The sequence below is a fragment of the Prinia subflava genome, chromosome 12 (genome assembly GCF_021018805.1).
Source record: "Prinia subflava isolate CZ2003 ecotype Zambia chromosome 12, Cam_Psub_1.2, whole genome shotgun sequence".
In the NCBI taxonomy this organism is placed as follows: Eukaryota; Metazoa; Chordata; class Aves; order Passeriformes; family Cisticolidae; genus Prinia; species Prinia subflava.
In genome coordinates, this window is record NC_086258.1 from 473,131 (window position 1) to 492,838 (window position 19,708).

Genomic DNA, 19,708 nt, shown 5'->3' on the forward strand with positions numbered 1-19,708 from the left:
ATCTTGCTATTAATATTTTAGCAACTCCTCTTTTGTCAGGCTCTGATATTTCTGAGGCTACGTTAAGGTAATCTGCAGCCTGACAGTGCCAGCAGCCTCCCAGAAGAGCAGTGTGGTCACAGTGGGTGGGATAATCCAGTCTAACACCTGTTGCTGGAACTAGGAAGTCTGGCCACCCCTCCACTGCTACCACATTGTTGCTGCTGCTGCCTTTAAGAACTAAGATCTCTTACCAGAGCCAGCCCAACACAGACTAACCCTGAGGTTAGCAAAGATGTCACAGAATCTCAAACTAGTTTGGTTGGATGGGACCTTAAAGCTCATCTTATTCCATGCCCCTGCCACAGGCAGGGACATCTTTCACTGGACCAGGCTGCTCCAAGTCCCATCCAACCTGTTTTTCTGCAGGATTTGTAAGCTGAAGTGACACATATAGAGACCCAGCACATGCTAAAAATGCTGGAAGGGCAAGAGGTGACAAAGCAGCAAGATCTTGTGCTGTGAGTTTGAAACAGCTCTGCCAACTCCTGATTCTATTAGGTATCCTCCCATTACTGAAGCAGTACAAACGAAAGTATGGGAAACCATCTGACAGCACAGCCCACGCAGCCCAGTCCTTTGAGTAGGGTCATCAAGAGAAGTGCTGAAGGCATGAGGTGACTAGCTAGTCCCTCAGGAGGAGAATGAGGTGAATGCTCTGGAAACAGCTTTGTGTGAACTGGGGGATTTCAATGCTCTCCAAGGAAAACAGGGTGAACAAGGTTATAGCTCTTGAAACTTTGTCTGAAAAATGCTTGTTCAAAAGCCTGTGCATGAATATTTCATAATCATCAATTCCAATTTCCAAACAAAGCTGCCTGTAAATAATCTTTTTTCAGTACATTCTGAGGCTGACTTTTCTAGCTTCCACACCACTGCAATAAAGAATTCATTAAATAAATAACTTAAATAAAAAACTGGAGTTCACAGAACATGGACTCCTGTTCACTGTGCCACAGGTGTACTGGCTTCATGGGGCTGAAGCTGGCAAACACTGTTACAAGCAGCCAAGCACACAGCCAGGGCACAGAAGAGACACGGGGCAGAGAAACCAGCCACTATTTCAATCCAGAAATGCTCCGAGGAGTTCAGAAGTGCTCAGCAGTGCTGTTGCTATTACTTTCTGCTGTCATAAGACACACAATACACAGGATTGCAACAGCCAGGAGAGAAACCAACTTGTGCACTAAGCAGTTGAGAGATGGAAAACATCTCCTTCCAGCACCTTATCTACTTCAGCATGTGCTGGCTCCAGGTGTGCTGCTCAGCCCCACCTGCCCTGCCCTCTCCTCCCTAGTCACGTGCCTGTAGGAACCAGACCATTTCACAGGGATCCCCAGGTGCATGCTTTACTTCAAGTGATGCCATTCAAAAGCCACATTTTATCCTAAAGATCTCTAAATGTTACTTGCCAGATATTTCAACCTGGCCAGATGCCACAGCTGGGGCTGCCCAACATTTATGTGACACCCTGTCATGGGTTAACACTGGCCAGATGTTAATGCACTCATGAATATATGTTTTTTTCTTAACAACTACTGTGGGATGTGATCAGGAACAGAGCAGAGCAGGCTTAAATCTTGAAACAAAAAAAAACCCCAAAACTTTATTACATTACATAAGAACAGAGACAGAAAACTCTTAAACACACACAGAGACAGAAATAAAAACTTCTCAGAACATTTCTTCTCTTCCCCCAGTTTCTACCCCCCACACATTACTCTTCACAGACTAAACCTTTGGGTTTTAAATCAAACAATCACCACTCAAAAAAACCTAATCTTCAATTCAGCAAGGGAGAGAGGAGTCTCTCCTGCACCACACACTGTTCCTCAGAAAACACGGGTCTACCCCTTATGTGTTTCCATGTCACCCGTGGCACCGCCTGGAGAAGTCTGCCAGGGTGACACTCTCTTTTTCGTATGTCCAGCGCTCTCACTGCTGTCTATAGGCTGAAGCTGCATATAGGGCTCTTTTAAGGATGCTTGCATGCTGAGCTCTCTCTATTTTTCCTCTTGGGGCTGAGGGTTCCAAGAGCAGATCTCCCCTGAGGGCAGAGCGCGCCACCACACTCTACCCTTCTCTTCTCTGCTCGCTCTACTCTTAAAGTGCCAGTCACTGTAGCAAAAGCAAAGGCAGCTGCACCTACCCAAATGCACTTTATGTTCAAAGGAGACTTAACTTCAGTCTATGGCTAACATTATGCAAGAAAAGTCTAGCTCAAAAGCCACTCTTCTTCAATCTCTGCCCATCTGGGTTTTTTCATCTTCCTTTATCATCTCGGTCTCAGGCTGTTTCTCTCTCTCTTCTGAAACTACTAGTCATGAGAATCAATGTCTAAGAAAAGTCTCTTTCTGCCAAGAAAAGGGTTAACAGTTTCTAGCTCTTGGCAGGGCTGCAGGCTCAGGCACTCCCAGGCTCAGCAACCCCCACGTGGCTGGGCACCTTCTCCCGGAGAGGGAGGGGGGGGGAGGGTGAACACACACCGAAGGCACTTCCACAGTTTTCCACCCCTCCATCCTGGATGGGGCCAGCTTAGCTCAAAGCTTGTTCACTCTCTTCCCCCTAGGGCTCCAGCTCACCTCAGCTCGGCTGCATGGTTCTCTTCTAGCTCGGCTATGTGGTTCCCCTCCCCCACCCAGCCTCGAAAGCCAGGCAGCAGAGGTGTCACCCCGCTGAAGCTGGGATCTAAAAAGAGGCCAAACCCCCCTGGAGTCCTGCTTTTAACTCTTTGTGTCCTCAGAGGCGTGTCTAAACCTCCGAGTGACTAATCCAAGTGCCAGCAGAAAAGCTGATCACTGATTGGCTTGCCCACATCCCCCTAGAAAAATTCACCTCCCCCCGCAACCACGACACACCCAAAGCAGTTAGAAAAGACAGCTCCGTGACATACAGTTCGTAGTTTTGGTCTTCAGTCTCTTGCTGCACTGACAGCTCCTCCAGAGTTGCATCAATATCCAGCTGATTTGTCTCCAGCTGCCGTAGCAACGTCTCCCGCTGAGGAAAGGAAAACAAGCTGGGTCTGAACAGAAGGGTCACTGTAACAGATCTCTGCACTGAGATCCTGTGTCACCACTTTACCACAGCAACACATCCAACAGGAGCCCTGGCCCTGATTATGGTGCCTATTTAAATACAGAGCACATAGGGAAAGTGAATAAAAAGTAGATAATCCCTAAAGTCTGTGTGTAAGAAGCACCATGTTCTGTGAGCTGTTCTCAGCCATAAATCAATAATGTGTTATTTCAGAAACCACAGCACCAGTTACATTTGGGGAACGGATTCAGCTCCTGCAGAGATCAGTTATGCAACCCATTCACTCAGGCCTTTATTTTCCCTGTGCTAAATCAGCCCCTCTGGGAGCAGGACCCAGCTGATGCAGAGCCTCCCAATATTTTTTTTTTTTTTGCTGTTGGGTTAGATGAGGGAGCAAGACCTGCCAACTCGGTGACATTTTGGAAGTCCTTGCCCATCTGTCTCCAGCTCCTGTTCCACATATGGGGGACAGACACCCTAGCCTATTTCCAATGGGAAATAAAGTGACTTGACTGCAGTAATGTTATCTAGGACTGTTTCACTCAGTCCTTCCTTTCCCACACTTCCCACAGAACTCTAACAAAAACCTCAGCTGAGGGGAAGGGCTGGCTTAACAGACTCCATCCTCTCGATATCCAGACAGCAGCAAGGAGAGATCAATAACCACAGGCGTAGCCAGCTCCCTCAATGGCTGCAGCCCTGCAGGGCTGACACAGCATACACTTCTGCAGAAACATCATTCTGTATCCCCTGAACAAGACTAGAGCTTCAGTGGTGCAAATCCTGCCCCACAGCCCCAGCCTCTCTGCTCACACAGCTGGGCACTGGCCATGCCAATGAGCTCACCTCCCGAATTTTGGAGTTTTGGAGTCAGAAGCCACGATATTCAGTGCCCGAGGGCATCAATCCTCCCTCTCCCCCTGCCTATGCACTGCGTGGCACAGACGCAGGGCCAGCTTGTGCTGAGTTGGGCTGGAGAGTCCCAGCCCTGCACAGTCCCTGTTACAGCAGGTTTATCATGCCACAGGCTGCATCCCTGCCTAGGCAGGAGGACATGCAAGAGAAACCCCAGGCTTCCTCCAAAATGCCAAGGTTTTTAGTTTGATAACTGCCTTATCCCCCAAGCACATTTAAGCTTTGCTCTGACAAATATTTTTGAAAGTTAGCATCAATAACCATGGGGAATTCTTAATTCCCTGTCTGGTAATACTTGAACTCACTGCAGAAAGATCCCATCAGGTTAAAAGCCCAAAAGGAAATCTACTGCTTAATTCCCAGAATGAAATCCATCTGAGAAGACAAACATTCGCATGAAGCGATGGTGTTCAGTCTCTACATGCACATGCTGCTGGCATTATGGTTTCACAGATGTGACAACTTTAAAGCCATCAAGACACTGCACAGGTTTGAAGAGCAAGTAACTAATCTGGCTCACACAAACCACACCAAGTGCTCTGTCCCGGGGAAAGGTCACAGCACAGCCTGAGCCTCTATGGAGCAACTGATTTATATCAAATTCGACTATGACTGGAATCAGCAAAAAAGGTTTAAGTAATTTTTATTTTGTAAGACTAGGTGATTCATCACAGCTGATAACCCTAATTTACTGGAAGACATAGCCCTTCTCAAAATTTAAGGGCTTCTGTGATCATTTAAGCTAACTTACTGCTTCCAAGGCATATACAGTCTTCATGTTTACCTTTGCCATTGTGTTAAGAGCTTGGAGCAATCCCTCTTTTCTTTGCTGAGTAATTTTTTATTCATCATTTTCAAGTGCTCTCTGCAGATGGAAACTTGACTTTAATTAACACGTACGCATGGAATTACGGAGTCATTACTTAATGCCAATTCCTTTATTGTCATTTACAGGCAAGAAAGATTCAGCAAAGTATGCTATTCATATTTAAAGTTGCCACACTAATCAGAAGTACAAATAAGGACTTCAAATTCTAGATTTTAGAATTCAAGAAAATCAAGACCTCAGAAGCAATAGATATCATCATTTTGTATTATTCATGCAGTATAAGCAAAAATGAGACAAAAAAATGGCAAGTCTGCTGCTTCATTGTCCCCAGTTTCCTCAGACAGGTGAAATACATGCTGAGCAAATTAGCTGAACAAACAGAGACAGAAGGGCTACTGCTCTCCGGTGCTTACCTTAGGCTCTTTGAAAATGGCTTTAATTGGACTTGTCTATTAAACAAGCGGTGTGCCTTGCCTTACACTTTGGCTCTGAGACATACACCAGTTTTATTTATTTCAATTTTCACAGATCACAATAAATCAAGAATATATATTTAATAAAGAGAGAGTTGCAATCAATTTTGTACAAATTCATCACTACTAACAAACTTCCAAATACTTCAAAAATATATTCTATTTTACCACACTGGTTATTAAAATATTAAAGAAACAGCTTATTATTTGCAATGACCCAAGAAAAGGGAATATATCATGTTCTAGAGACCAGTGCTCTGGCTGAAAGCCACTTGCAAGGGCTTCCTGGGAAAAGGCAACTTCAGATGTCTGCAGAGTCCTGTCTCCTTCCAGTGCAGCATCTGGAAGCCTGGGTGACCTGATCCCATTTATGGGCCACCAGCAATGCCTACAGCTAAACTGCATCCTCAGGTTTGCCAATCCTGTCCCTGGAAAGGAACTGATAAATAATTGAAGAGCCCAGGCTGACAGAGAGAAGGTGCTCTGTACTGGGGGTATGGATTTCAGCCCCTGCTTTTTCTCCATAGAAGATGCATGACTGTAAACTGAGCATAGGAATGTGCCACTGAAAACCAAATCCTGACCCCAACCCTGCTGAGGGACAGCCTGGGACCTCAGATACAGCTGGACCACTCTGCCCTGGAAAGCTGTGGAGGGCAGGCTGAGGGACACAGAAACCTCCGAGGCTGATTAAATCCTATGTGCATTTCATATTGGGCAGCATCCCTCTCCTTTAATCCTGCTTTGCCCCGAGGGGAAAAACTCCTTTCTACAGCCTGGTACTGGCAAGAATCTCTGAAGGGATAAGAAGAACCTCCAGGAATTAAGTCTAGATGTGATTTTCCTACAAATTTCAGCTCATGCTGCACTGGATGTTGAACAGGGCCAGCCCTGATCCCTGTGCACTCCAGAACAAGTTTCTCAGAGATTATCTGGGAGCAGTCAAGTGCCCCAAGGCAGCTACTGTGGAGCAGCACGAGGCACTGCCCATAAACCTGTGGCACAAGTGCAAGGGGCACTGGAGAAACCAATGCAGCCCATCCTGGGTGAAGTTTGACATCAAGTAAAGCCCCAAAACATGAGTGGAAGCAACCAAAGGCCTCCAAATATGCAGTGTCATAAACCCAAACATTTTAGCAACATGCTGGCAGATTTCAATCTTCTCCATTGAGCAGCAGGTTGGATTTATAGCTCAGATTTCTACAACTTCCTCCTGAAAAAATTGTTTGACTTGTTTCACTGAGGTTTTATACATTCAATTCTCTTATCCTGGTTCTTTCTGTTCTGCAGCCTCAGGACCTGGTAACATCCACTAATACATCTCAGGTCTTTCTGAACTGGCATTTAGCTGGGGATTATTTATATAAAAATACACACAGACACTTCAATTACTGGTGAAAGATAATCAAGATCAACTGCCTGGGTTCTTCCCATCAAACGGAAAACAACGACACAACATCATATGTGCCCTCAAAAAGCACAAGCTATAGATCCAAAAGGACCCCTGTAGGATCACCTCAAAAGCTGATCTTCTAAAGGCCCACAGATGAGAATCTCACCCTTCATTGCCTTTGCCCTTCCCTCAACCCTTCCAAGAAACCTCAGATACAAAGAAAATATGAGATTGGATCCATATGAACAGTATTCAAGCACATGTATCTTGTATTTAATGCCCTTAACCATTAGGGCAAAGACCTTCAGCAGAGGTTCCCGAACTACTCAGATAATGGCCAAATCTCTTCTCATCTGAGTTTTAACTGAACAGAATTGAAATCCAAAGTTTAACAAATGTGTGTATTTTACATTTTTGACTTGGTAACTGCATCACTGGATGCCATTTTCATGCCAATGAAAATGGAGCCTTTTTCCAGAGGTCATCAACACAGCTGACCTCTTGTAACCAGAGACATGTTTAAGTCAGTTACAGGTACCAATGTTCTGACATAATTTTGTTACACCAACTCTAATGAAAACAAGAATGTACTCAGGATCCTTTAACAGCAAATGAAACCCCAAATTCCCGCCTTAGAGAGGAAGCAAATCCAATCTGTCCCACACACCCAACACATCAGGATAACATTCCTGCCTTACCTGCAGCTGTAAGAAGGGGATGTTGAAGAACTTGTGCAAGTACTTGAGGCCAAAGCTGTTCTTCATGGAAGACTCAGCATAGCGGAAATAGGAGGAGCCGGGAGGCCTGTGCCAAGCAGAGAGGAGAACACTGTAACCAGCACACCCTGCATAGGACTGAGTTACACAACAGGAGCCACCCCTGGTGGCCAGACCCCCTCCCTCAAATGCAGCCCAGGGGGTCACTCTGCTTGGACTGGTTATTTTGTGTGCAGCCAAAATTCACAGCGAAGGGTGGCAGAAGGCGGCTGTTGGTGTGTGACAGTGTCATGTGCCTGCCAGGCTAAGAAATACTCTGTCAGGACACTGGGATGTTGATTTCCTAAACTGGGGATTCATAGCTTTACAAGCTGTTCATTTCACAGGGAAGATTTGTTTTAAAGCCACAATTGAACTGACAAAAATCATATATAGAAATTAATTTGTAAAGAAATTATTTCATCATGGATAAAGTCTTAAAATTGACACCATTTCTCATGCCTGACACAGCCATAAACAAATGAGAGATGAGGAGAATGAAAGAAGTACCTTAAAAACATAAAACTACATTAAAAGGTACAATCTACTGAATCTTGACCAACAAATACTATTTTATACCACATAACAGAGCACCTCAGATCTCTGCTTAAGGGCTTGTCTGGCTGGTGAGGGACATGTGACTTGGCTGTGCCCCACAAGTGCTGTGTGGGGGCTGCTCAGAGGCAGAGCAAGGACACAACTGCACTGGCTGGCTCTCGTGTAGCTCAATCACTTGGAGCAGAGAACAGCTGTGCCATGGGGAGAGGATTCTCTCACCGCAGAAGGACTATCCAGAAAGAAGACGACTTGTTGGGAACAGCACTTCTGAAAGGCACATGCTGCCAGGCACTCTCTGTTTCCAGGAGCATGGCAAACGATCTGCTCCAGATCAAAGGGCCCAGGATGTCAGCAGATGCTGCTTGTGAGAGGACACGTGTCACATGGATGTGAAACACGGCAGTGACATGGTTACTGACAGGTGATGGCAGGGAGCAGCTGAGGCCTGCTGCCCTGCCCGGTGACCTCTCACCTATTCAGGTTGTCAATGAAGTCCCGCACGTCGCCGGGCAGGATGACCCGGTGCTCCCCCATGTCCCGGTAATTCCCAAGCACACACACTGGAACATGGGTCGGCACTTTAGGAAGCTCCCTCAGAATATAGTTAAATGTCCTTCATCAGAGGGGAGAGAGAGAGGCAGATGAGACTGTTAGCAGTTTCATGAACAAATCACAAAGAAAAAAAAAAAGTGGTTTTTTTTTCCAAAATCCTTCCAAGTCTGTGGCTTCTTTGCCCCATCAGACAAATACCCTCAATATGTCTGGATGACTCTTTACATAAAAACAACTTCAAAAGCTCAATAATCCACTTTCACCAGAACCCTCACATCTGCTACAGCAGTCTAAATCCTGCAAAATAGTGTGGGATCAGAAGAGGTAAAGGATTCCCTCCTTTCAGCTGTCCACAGGCTCACTAGTCCATACCAAACCTGAATACCATCAGCCTAAATATGAGGCAGGAGCTCTCACCTCCTCCTCTTTCCACTCTGCTTTCCTTATTTCTCTCACCCTCCTCAGATGTGCAAAATCAACAGTTCATTACTTCCGTAGATTCATGCAGCCTGGGGCCTCTAAATAATCCTTACTAATACCAGTTTCTTGGGAATTTCTCCTCCTTTCCCTTGTGTTCTGGGGAGCATGGGTTTGCAACATGCACTTTGCACCTGTGATAGCACTAATTATCAAGCCTCAGCCAGCAGCATATCAGCAATTGTAGCACACAACCCACTGGGACACAGCTTGTTTGGATCAAGTCCAGGAGAGGAGTGTAGTAAAAGCCATGTCACAAGATAAAGCTTTTATTTTAAAGGATAAAAGCTTGCTTCAACACATTAGGCTGGTTATCAGCTTCCAAATCCAGCTGGGAGTCTGGAGATCTGGAAGTCTTTTGTTCTGCTGGAATGAGGGAGAATCACATGGTAGCAGTAAAGGTCTCTTACCACTGCTTGGTAATGTCAAACATCATGACTACACCATTGCAGTTCTTATAGACATCCAGGAATTCTGCATCCAGAGCCATTTCTGATTCTGCCTGAGGAAATAAAGACAAAGAAGCAGTAAACAACTGGATTCAACTTCAGGCTGATACAGAACACAGTGGATACAGTACTGACCAGGCAAACTTCCTAAAGTGACAACCACTGTAACGAGTACCCATGGATTTCATACTATTATCACTGAAATAAGACACTTGGTGGTTCCCAGCTTCCATTTCCCACAGGAACAGGATGTGAAGCACCTGACAGTGTCTGACAGCACATGCTAAAACCCACCCCTGTGCTCCCAAATCCTGTGTTGGCAAGAGAACTCCATACAAACCACAGAGTGGAGGACAGTGGACACAGCTCCCATCCCATCGTTTTCCTGACCCAGATATTGGCTCTACTCCTAATGCTTCTGGTGTCCTAAAGCAGGAGGCAATTTGCCCCATGGAGGGCTGACAGGATCAGTACCCAACTGGCTTTTCATCATTTGGACTCTGCACACTGCTTAAGTCCAGATAGTACCGGTGCCAGCTCAGTTTCCATGGTCCCAGCTCAGTCTCCATGGCTCCTGCTGGAATTTGGTGCCCCTGGAACAATTCTCACTCATTTCCCAGGAGTGGAAAATGCACCCACATTTGCAAAGAAAGAAGCAGCTGTGGTAACTGTTCTCATAAAGGCTTTTCCCATGTGAGAATATTTTGAGGAAAATTCTCCTCATCTGAGCCTGAGCAGATGGGCACCACTGGGAGTGTAACAGACCAGCTCCGAGGAGCAGCCAGAACAGGGCATCAAGTCACTTCTTCAGGCCCCACAAGAAGGCCCTGACAAAAGGAGTTTCTGCCTCTGCCCACAGGCAGACAGGTACAAAGCTGCTGAGCAAACACCTGGGGCACAGTCATTACCAGTGACAGAATGGAAAGCAGCAGGGAAATTGCAGTCAGGGCAGGAGCAGGGCTGAAATGCACAGAGCATAGAATGAAGAGCATCAGTGATCCCACTGTCCCTTATCCACCTTCCAGGCTGGCCACAGGGCAGGAACAAATACAGAACTTGCTTCCCATGGACCAAAAGTGGACAAGAGGCCTCAGACTTCTGAATTCTAGGTGACTCACCTCCTGAGGGTCATTCTCCAGTTTTAAACCATCTCCTCGTTTTTTGCATTTTCCTTAAAAAGAATTGTAAAAAACATAAAAAACATTACACTGGGCAAAGAACTGGAGGATGGGTCTGGATAGGTGCATAGCAGTTTGAACACAACCTTAAAGCACATCCTACTTCTACTGTAAGCCTGGGGGATGAGGAGGGGTGGGATAGGTATGCCTTGCTGAAGAATCCCAGCTAGCCTATTCAAAAACAAACAGTAAAGCAATCCAAAGACAGACAGAACTTACACAAGAAGAAATCCAAGAGAAATCAAATAAACTGTGGGAAAGGAGCTGTGGAGATGGAGAGACAGCCTCCATGTGCTCCAAAGGCCAGAGCCAGAGGGTCAGGTCTGGTCATCACTAGTGAAGGTGCAGAAAAGAAATCCTTCACAAGCACCACCAAAAGCACACAGAAATAAGCCATGGAGCAGGTACAACTCTGATTAGGCTCCCAGTGTGCAGGAAGTGCAAGTACAAGAAGGAACGTGCCTAATGTTTGTAGAAGACACTAGAAAACCACTCTAGAGACTTGCCCTGCAGTCCCACGGCCATGGTCCCACCTGCAGTAATCTATAGGTTTCTCTCCAACTCATCGGCTTCCTCTAAGGCAGTTAATGGGCAGCCCCTGAGGCTTCTCTCTTTCCTTAGGTCTTAGGGAAGCATTTTCTGACATTTTAAAGTACCACTCAGCACCCTAGAAAAGGAGTGTTTTTAAACTTCACACTAACTGTGTTTCCAAATCTTACAGCCTGGAGTCTCAACAGGGAGGTGTATCTGTACCTCTGATTATCAGAGTGGCGATCAGCTGACATAATATTCTGGTGTAGACACCTGGCTCTAAGGATTGCCAGGAGTCCCAACATCTTCTGTTACCTACTGCCAAAGAGGTTTCATGGGGACACACCATGAAAAAATCTGGCCTCTTGTTTAAACTGAATGTTTTGTGTTTCCAGAATTTTATCAATGATAAGCATTGCACAAAGAATAACCCTGCAAGATCAGGAGTTATGTTTGACAGATCCTGGTATCTCCCAGATGTTACTGACAGCAGTTAAGTACTTCTGAAATAACTTTGTTATGTATTTTCTTAGTGTAAATAATGAACAGTTAACTAAATTATACTGGCACAGTCTTGGAATTCCTTCTCATCACTTCTAGAAATTTCCTGTGTCACTGACAACAGAGGCAGCTCAGATGCACCTGCAAAACCCCTCCCATTGACTCTGTAAAATACTCTGTAACACTGAAGACCACCAGCTCTCAACTCTGCTGAATCACATGTGGATTCAGGGTTCGGCCAGATGCTACATGTGAAACAGGGTTTGTTTTTCCTGCACACAGCTCAAGGATAAATAGTAAGAAAATACAATTATTCAGAAAAGCTTTAATGCTGCAGGTTACAGCAGTTGGTTCTGGTGGGTGCTTCTGTGCATCACCACAAAATGTTTGCCCCACTCATGTCATCTTACTGCTGACATCTGAAAGTAGCAGAAATATTAATCCTGATCCCTCCTCATGTGGGCAATGTGCTTCCCTGAGGGATCCAAATATGGGCTCTCACTCTTCCCTATGCAGCCGAAGGTGTGGGATGTCTAGGCCATGCATGTCTTTTCCCACTTCAATTCAAGTCAGTGACATTTGTATGGCTTCTCTGAACAATTCAAACATTGCTATTTCTGCAGTCACTGCTAAATTATGCTTGGCATGACCTAAATTTCTAGGTATTAAAAGAGAAGCTCGAAAAACTACAAATACTCTCCATCATTCCTCCCATCCTGAGCAATCAAGGTGTCTGTCTAACCTGGGCACATTTACAGCCAATGCTTTGAGACTATACAACCCACACACCTCTCCCTGCTCATGGTTTTCTGTGTGTTTCCAGAGGAATGAGTAATATTCTCGCACGGTGCTCATCAGTGCTGCAAAGGAGGTCACCTCAAAGGAGTCATAGAACTGAAAAGCGCATGTGTGTACAGATTCATGCACAGGCTCTATTTTTGGAACCCACACTGCAGGATGAACCACACAAAGATAAGATCTATGCAGTGAAAAGATGTAATTCAGCCTGTAAAGGCAAGGGCACAGCAAGGACTGCATCACTGTGTGCATGAGGTCCAGATTTTGAGGTTGTACTGATGTGTAATGGAGGAGCTTCAATCAGAAGGGTGATCGTGCTGTAATGGCTCAGGTCCTCTTCCTAGAACGATGGCTGCTCCTTATTTACAGGCATAAGAGCAACACTGGCACTAAATACACTTGGCAGCAGTGCCCTGGAGTCTACAGAGCAGCTCCTACTGGACACTGAGATTGTGATAATCACTTGAGTGTCTGCAGCAGTATGTACCATCAGTTTTGCTGCAGGACAGAAGGATTCAGTACAGCTTGCCAACAAATGCTGTCCACCATGCAAGGGGGCTGCTTCCCTTCACCAGTCAAAAATACACATCTGGAATATGCACATCCCTTGTGTTATCTAACTTGGGACACCTGAAAATAAAAGAAACATGAATTCTGATCTTTCCTTCTTCTTGAAGCACACGTCTAGGAGGCAGAGGAGTGAAGCTGCAGCAAGGAGGAAAGGAATCTTCAATACAAGGGAAAGTGTTTGTCTATCTTGTGGGCAACAGAAAAAAAACATTTGACGCCTTCAGTCATGTATCAGAAAATATGTGGGAACCAAAGTGGAAGAAGTTACAAGACAGGAATTCATAACTGTTCCTGAATGCCCTGCATTCAAGCAGCTTCTCTGCATTCAGGATCTGTTATAGCTTTATGACCTGCAGCAGTTACAAAACTTGCTGCAAAGCCGGAAAGATGAGTCAGGATTGTGACTTTTGCTAAGAGAGATCTTTCCTGTGCTCTGTCAGTTCCAAGAGCAGCAAAGGAGATGATATTTACTACACACACCACACAATGTCCAATACAATTCACGGCTGGAGGCAAGCTAATCTTGGGAAGATTTTAACAAATGGCAGTTTTCCAGACACAAACCCAGCTCTCTGCACAGGCCCAAGGAGAATGCAGCAGGCAGCAATGAAGTCTGGACTCCAGGGAGTCTGCACATTCAAAAGAAGAATCCCAAATAGTGAATAACAAGCCAAGAGAAGCAGCACAGTCTGACAGCTGCAATTCCACACTGCCTCACCACACTAACCAACCTCACAGCTTTTGAACTTTCACAACAAATCTCCCTACATTTCCAAATTATCATCTGGATGCTAAATAACTAATACCAAGCTAAGTCACTATCCAGGCAGGGCCAGCAGAGCTGCCTCTGCATCCCAGTGGATTCTGGAGGGAAAACCCACCAGAGGGAAAACCACCTGGGCATTGCTGAACCAGTAAAGACAGGGAGCACATCCCTGGGTGCACCAGGAGAAACATCACTCAGGAAAATCACTGTTAACTTCAGCCCAGAAATGTACATCAAATTTTCAGGGTGCAACTTCTTTAATTCCCCCCAGCCCCTGTGACTGCAGAACAGCAGCACTGCTCAGCAGGGGAGAGCCCAAAGCTGCTTTACACAACTGAAGCTGAAAACTGCAGTTCATGGATGCACCTGTTGAACTACAACCCACATTAGGGCTTTCAACAGTTTCTCACATCATTTAAACAGAGGTCTCCTAATTTCCTCTGAAAATGAAATGAGGAAACGCTGGCAAAAGAATTTTAGCCTGGAAAACTTCACGCTGAAATGCGTGTTCAGAACATGCATTTTTTGACCGTTTCAAATCCAACCTGATAAATGCAGTATTCTGCCCAATTCTAAATATGTACAGGAGCCAGGATCTGGTAGGCAAGAGGAAAAAAAAGGAGGAACAGGTCTTGTCAGCACTATGCTACAGCAGCACTGGATACTTTACTACTGCAAGTCTACAGTCCAGTGTGGTTCTCACCCAAAGCATCCCGCAGGAGGATTTTTTGTCCTAAGCATACAGAAGGAAAACAAAAATGTCATAACATTAGGATAGAAGTTAGATATGAGCAAGCTCTTAATGCTTAATATGAACATTTTTCTAAAGTTATGCTTATCATGAATCCAAATGCCATGGCAGTAGGAAAGAATTTGATTTCATTAACATCATGATCTGATTTTTACACTGCACTGATTGAGCACAACTGATTGCAAAAAAATACATATCTGTGGTCCACAAGTATGGATCTTACCAGAATGAGTTTTACTTCAAAGAATATAAAGTGAAGGGAAGAGAATCCTTTAAGATTTCCAACATAGGCTCCGCTGTCAGAAATTAAAGCAGGACTAGAAGAGCTGTTATCAACATCTGTGCACAGCACATCCCATCCCCTTCGCCAAAAAACCAAGTCTCTAGTTGAGAAGATGACTCTGCTCAGAGAAGCTATTCACAGAAATAAATACTGGAACCACATGATTCCCAAATTAAATGTCTATCTATTCATACCAAAGCTGCAAGGCAGTGAGAACACAGATGTTTTGCTCAGATTCCAGCCCTCCCCTTGTTATCCCACAATCTGAAAGCCAAACTGCAATCAGACTGACTTCAGCAATAACTCTGGCCTAAGCAAGGTTTTGTCTACCCTGTGAAAACTGGGGCTTAAAACACTAAAAAGTGCTCAGGATTTTCATTTGAAGTTCCTGGCTCAAGTTTACCCTGAAGGCTGCATTAGGTATCTGAACTAGAGATGCTATCGCAAATTGTCTTTTTTTTCCCCCTACTTTGAATACAGTTCAGCTAACATGAAAAATGACATTTCTCCTTTCCCGCTTCCTATTGTACTTTTAGTTTTTGATGTAACACAAGTGTAAGTTGCATATGTGGTGCCTCTGAGATGCCATTCTGCTGAAGAATGACTGAGAGCACGGATTCCAGCTAAGGCCGCAGGAAAAGCAGCACCAGACAAACCATCAAAGTTTGTGTTTCGACAACTGTGGTCAACAAATTTGACATACACCAAACAAGAAGCATCACTCACAGAGCAGCTGCTCACCTGTGCACCTGCTTTTCTGACCATATTCACACACTAAGCCAGAAGTCTGGCTGGTACTAAACTGTCACAGTACAGATAGTCTGTAGCTGCACAGATAAAGCTGGCTATAATAAGAAACCAAATTTGGCTCTCCTAGTTCAATAAACAAGTCCCTAGGTGAACAATCATAGGATAGATTTAAACTCAAACAGAGACCTCAGCCAACCCCTTCCAACCCTAAATACAGATATATCATTAAGCCAGGGAGGTGGGTGGTGTTAAGACCCAGACCAATCTGTTGTCTAGATCCAGGAGTTTTGAACTCCCTATATAGAAAGGTTAGGAACAATAAAACAGGTTGTCTTATGATCAAGAGAATTTGAGACATGATTTCTGTCTCCAACCTATGACCACATGTAACACTAAACACCTCTTAGAAGCCAAACAAGATCTGCACTCAGGGCAACAGAATGGGCTGTGGAGATTTACATCTGGACTCCAACCCCTTCCAGGAACAGATCCCACTGCATCCCAGTTTGCACTGCATCCAGACTGTGTCTTCACAGACGTTATGGGGTTTGGTTTTGCCCTTTACAAAACAAAAGTTTATACTCTGACAAAAACTGAAAACTAATGAAAAATGTATTTATGTATCATAAAATTTTCCTTGGCTAAGCATTTAGAAAAGGTTTTGGAATGCACACACTGCATTTTCTGTCCTAGTGAATTTAAGTAATTTGCTTCTCTTTTATCCTTCTCCCCTGCATACATTATCCACTGCAGCCACGGTTTCACCAATTTAACAATAGAATGCCTTCACAAAAACAGCTCAACAAGAACTTCTATAACCAGAACAAAGAACTCAGAATCTGTCTAAACATATAGGAAACCATAAAGGGGAGAAGGTGAAGTTTATTCTAAAGCTCAGACAATTGGAATACACAAAGCAGCAGGCACTTCATCTGTTGTAAGGATGTGGAACAACTGCTTCTGAACACTGGGTTTTGATGTGAAGTTCAGATTCCAGGTACTGGGTTCTAGCACTCTCACCTCTCCTTCCCTTATTCTTTCAGGAAGTGATATAATAAATACAGATTTTTTTAAAGCAGAAGTAAGGAGGTATTTCTGAATTCCATATAAGTTTTTAATTAAAATTGAGAAAGAATAATGAATCTGCATTAGAAAGAAAGTTATAAATCTTACCTTTGTCTACTACATCCCAGACTTCAACTTTCACAATGTCATCCGTGGCTGGAAGCACAATAGAATACAAAGGGTTAGAAGGTTTCAGTAAAACACCGATGACTCAGAGAGCCCAACCCAAAGCCAACATGGAGGAATGTCAAAGCATAGGAATGTCAAAAGAAAAGCAAATTCTGTGCAAGAAGAAAACCCAACCATAAGAAGGCACCGAGCTGTTGAAGGTGCAAGCTGTCCACCAAAACAATGCTGTCTAAAGAACTTCATGAATACTCTTAGTCACATAAGTGATGGCTGGATTTCCTTGCTGGTTCATGTCAGGTTTGAAGCATGTTGTAAGTGTAGACTCTTTTCATAACATACAGAGATTTACAAAGCCTTTCAAAAAAGATAGGAATCTTATTTTGAGGATAAAGTCTGGTTTATAAAAAAGGCATACAACTGGCAAAAAGAATACACACATTTGAAAAAGATTAATCACGGCATTTCCATGTAAACATGATAGCCAGTGCAGACAATCCCACAGCTACAGAAATCCATTCTCTCTGCATATTTCCAGGTGCATTTTGTGAAAAATAAGTTCTCACTAACAATTTTGCTTCCTATTGAGCTGCAACATCAATAAATTATAACCAGCAAATATATCTGAGTTGCTAAAATCTGAAGCAACACATGCAGAATTCTAACTCCAGTGATTTCTGGTACCCATATGCAGCCAATTCATGTTCAGGTGGCCTGAAAGTTGAGCAGCTATGGTTCAATGTTTCCATGGAATCCAAATAAGTAGTCTGATTTTCAGGAAGCTGTTTCAAGAAACAGCTGCTTTTTGGAAATGTTACAGGCTTTGAAGTAAAAGCTTGTACTTGGAGCAGCTCTGAACATAAAGCTGGAATAGGAGGACAATGCCTCAGAGCAGAAAATAACATCATAGGATGGCAAGAGTTTATCTAAGTGTCATTATCAAATCAGAAGCATTTTCTATACAGAACTCACTCTTGGCTTAATTAAATGTTTCAAAATGTTATGCAGACAGATTATGAATAAAGGAAAACTTTGATACTTTGCTTCTGGAGAAAGACCCTTTTTTACACTTATGCATGAGGCAAAATCAGCCTCTGCTTTCCTCACAGTAATTCCTGCTGATCTTCCCATGTGCCAGCTTGGCAGGAGGCACTGGAGGAACAGGAGACTCCCCCGGGTCAGCCCATGCAGTGCCTCAGACTGAAAGCACACAAGGAGTACTGCACCCGCACTCCAAAAACTTCTGCTCAAACCACTACACCCCACTAATTAACTCAGTCCCTGAATATTTCTACAAATAATCAAACCAGGTAGGCTACAGTCCAACCTGTGAATCACTCACCTGGCACCCAGCTGAGCCAGGGCCTCCCCCCAGGCACTGGCACTGCAGGAGCTCTCCCTGTGCCCCTGCAGGTGCTGTGACACAGATCAGCTACTGGAGGTCTGCCCCTGATTCCTGCCCTGCAGTTGGCAAGGAAATCCCAGTGCCTTTCCACAATCAAGGCTTGCTGCAAAAGGGTAGGAGATATTTGCCTACCTCAAGTTTTGCATGGGCTCAGGAGGAGCCCAAGAGGCTGCTTGTTCTTTCCAGAAATGCCATGTGAAGCAGTATATCAGGACTAACAGTTCAGAGGAGTGAGCCCTTGGGGTGACAAGGCTCACCCTTGGGGTGACCCAGGGCCTAGCACTGGCACTTTGCTCCTGAGCTCTCCACCTCCTTCCCAGGAGCCAAACACCCTCAGTTAGGATGTGTTCACCTGCTGAGCAATTCCCACAGAACTGACACGCCGCTGAGCAGCAGCAGTCCTGGTAGCTGAATTCCCTCACCTCACAGACCTGCTTTAGACCCTTCTGGCTGAGGGGAAGGACAGAATTTCTCAAAGAAAATGACTGCATGAGACCCAGGAAAACCATATTTCCACATTTTTCTGCTAGCTCATAGCAAGGAAGTTCTTTCCTTTCATCATTAGTGTCATTCCTGATTATCCTGATCATGCAAGAGGATAATTGCTTTAGTGCTGCTGCATTGGCTTTGGTGTGTGACTCATACCCAGCAGCATCTCACCCGAAGGAGCTCTGGCAGCAAAAAGAATGCCTATTTATCCTTTCAACTCCCTAGCTTAGATTAGCAGAAACCACGGATCAAAGCACTCCAAAGAGCTGTCCTGAGCTGCTATTTGACCAGATACTCCATGGCCAGTGGTAAACTGAACACTCTTTCCCACAAAATTATGGAGAGCCATGAAAAGGCTCCAATTGCAAGAAAGCTCATTTAAAAATAAGAATTATCACATTGTGGGTGGATTCATCACCAGGAGCTCACAGGCCCTCAGACATTTTTTACCCTCATTCAATGACAGGATTCACTTCCTATGCTCTGGATCACAAATCCTACAGTGCAAAGCAACTCTGCCATCCCTCAGGCATTCAAAGATCTGAGCATAATTATTTGCCAATTTTTATTTCAGACTCCCTTTCGCAGGCTGCCAAACAGAGAATAAAATTAGTGACCAGTAAAATCAAAAAAAGTGTTCCTTAGGGTCAGGAATGCTAATTTCTTACTTGGACACAAAAATTATAAATACCCATTACAACTGACACAGAAAAGCAACTTTGCTCATTCTGAATAAGAATTAACTCAGATTCCACTACCTTTATTAATCCTTCAGTGTAAAATTCTGAAGGTGCTACATTTTGCATCTAAAATGGAATTCTTCTAAGACCAATGTAAGAATCTTTCTATATTTGACAGTGATTTAATAAATATCTGTAAATATTTGCCACTAACTACCTCACAATGTTGATTCAAGGTAGCCTGAGAGCAGGAACATAGGAAAAACAAACTTTATTTTTCCTCTACAGATTAATTTGGCCAACAGGGCAGGATTTAGACCTGAACCAAGTATTGTGAGG

At 44.3% G+C, this 19,708-nt stretch overlaps 1 protein-coding gene across 1 annotated transcript in view; it reads right to left on the reverse strand.

Moving 5' to 3' along the window:
• RABL6 (RAB, member RAS oncogene family like 6) overlaps positions 1-19,708 on the reverse strand; it is a 54,796-nt gene that overhangs the window by 25,324 nt on the left and 9,764 nt on the right. The window contains exons 3-8 of the mRNA XM_063409006.1: positions 16,778-16,825; positions 10,595-10,647; positions 9,438-9,529; positions 8,471-8,611; positions 7,384-7,489; positions 2,933-3,036 (exon numbers count right to left, since the gene is read on the reverse strand). Coding sequence (XP_063265076.1) covers positions 2,933-3,036; positions 7,384-7,489; positions 8,471-8,611; positions 9,438-9,529; positions 10,595-10,647; positions 16,778-16,825 — 544 coding nt within the window. The remainder of the gene's footprint in view (positions 1-2,932; positions 3,037-7,383; positions 7,490-8,470; positions 8,612-9,437; positions 9,530-10,594; positions 10,648-16,777; positions 16,826-19,708) is intronic.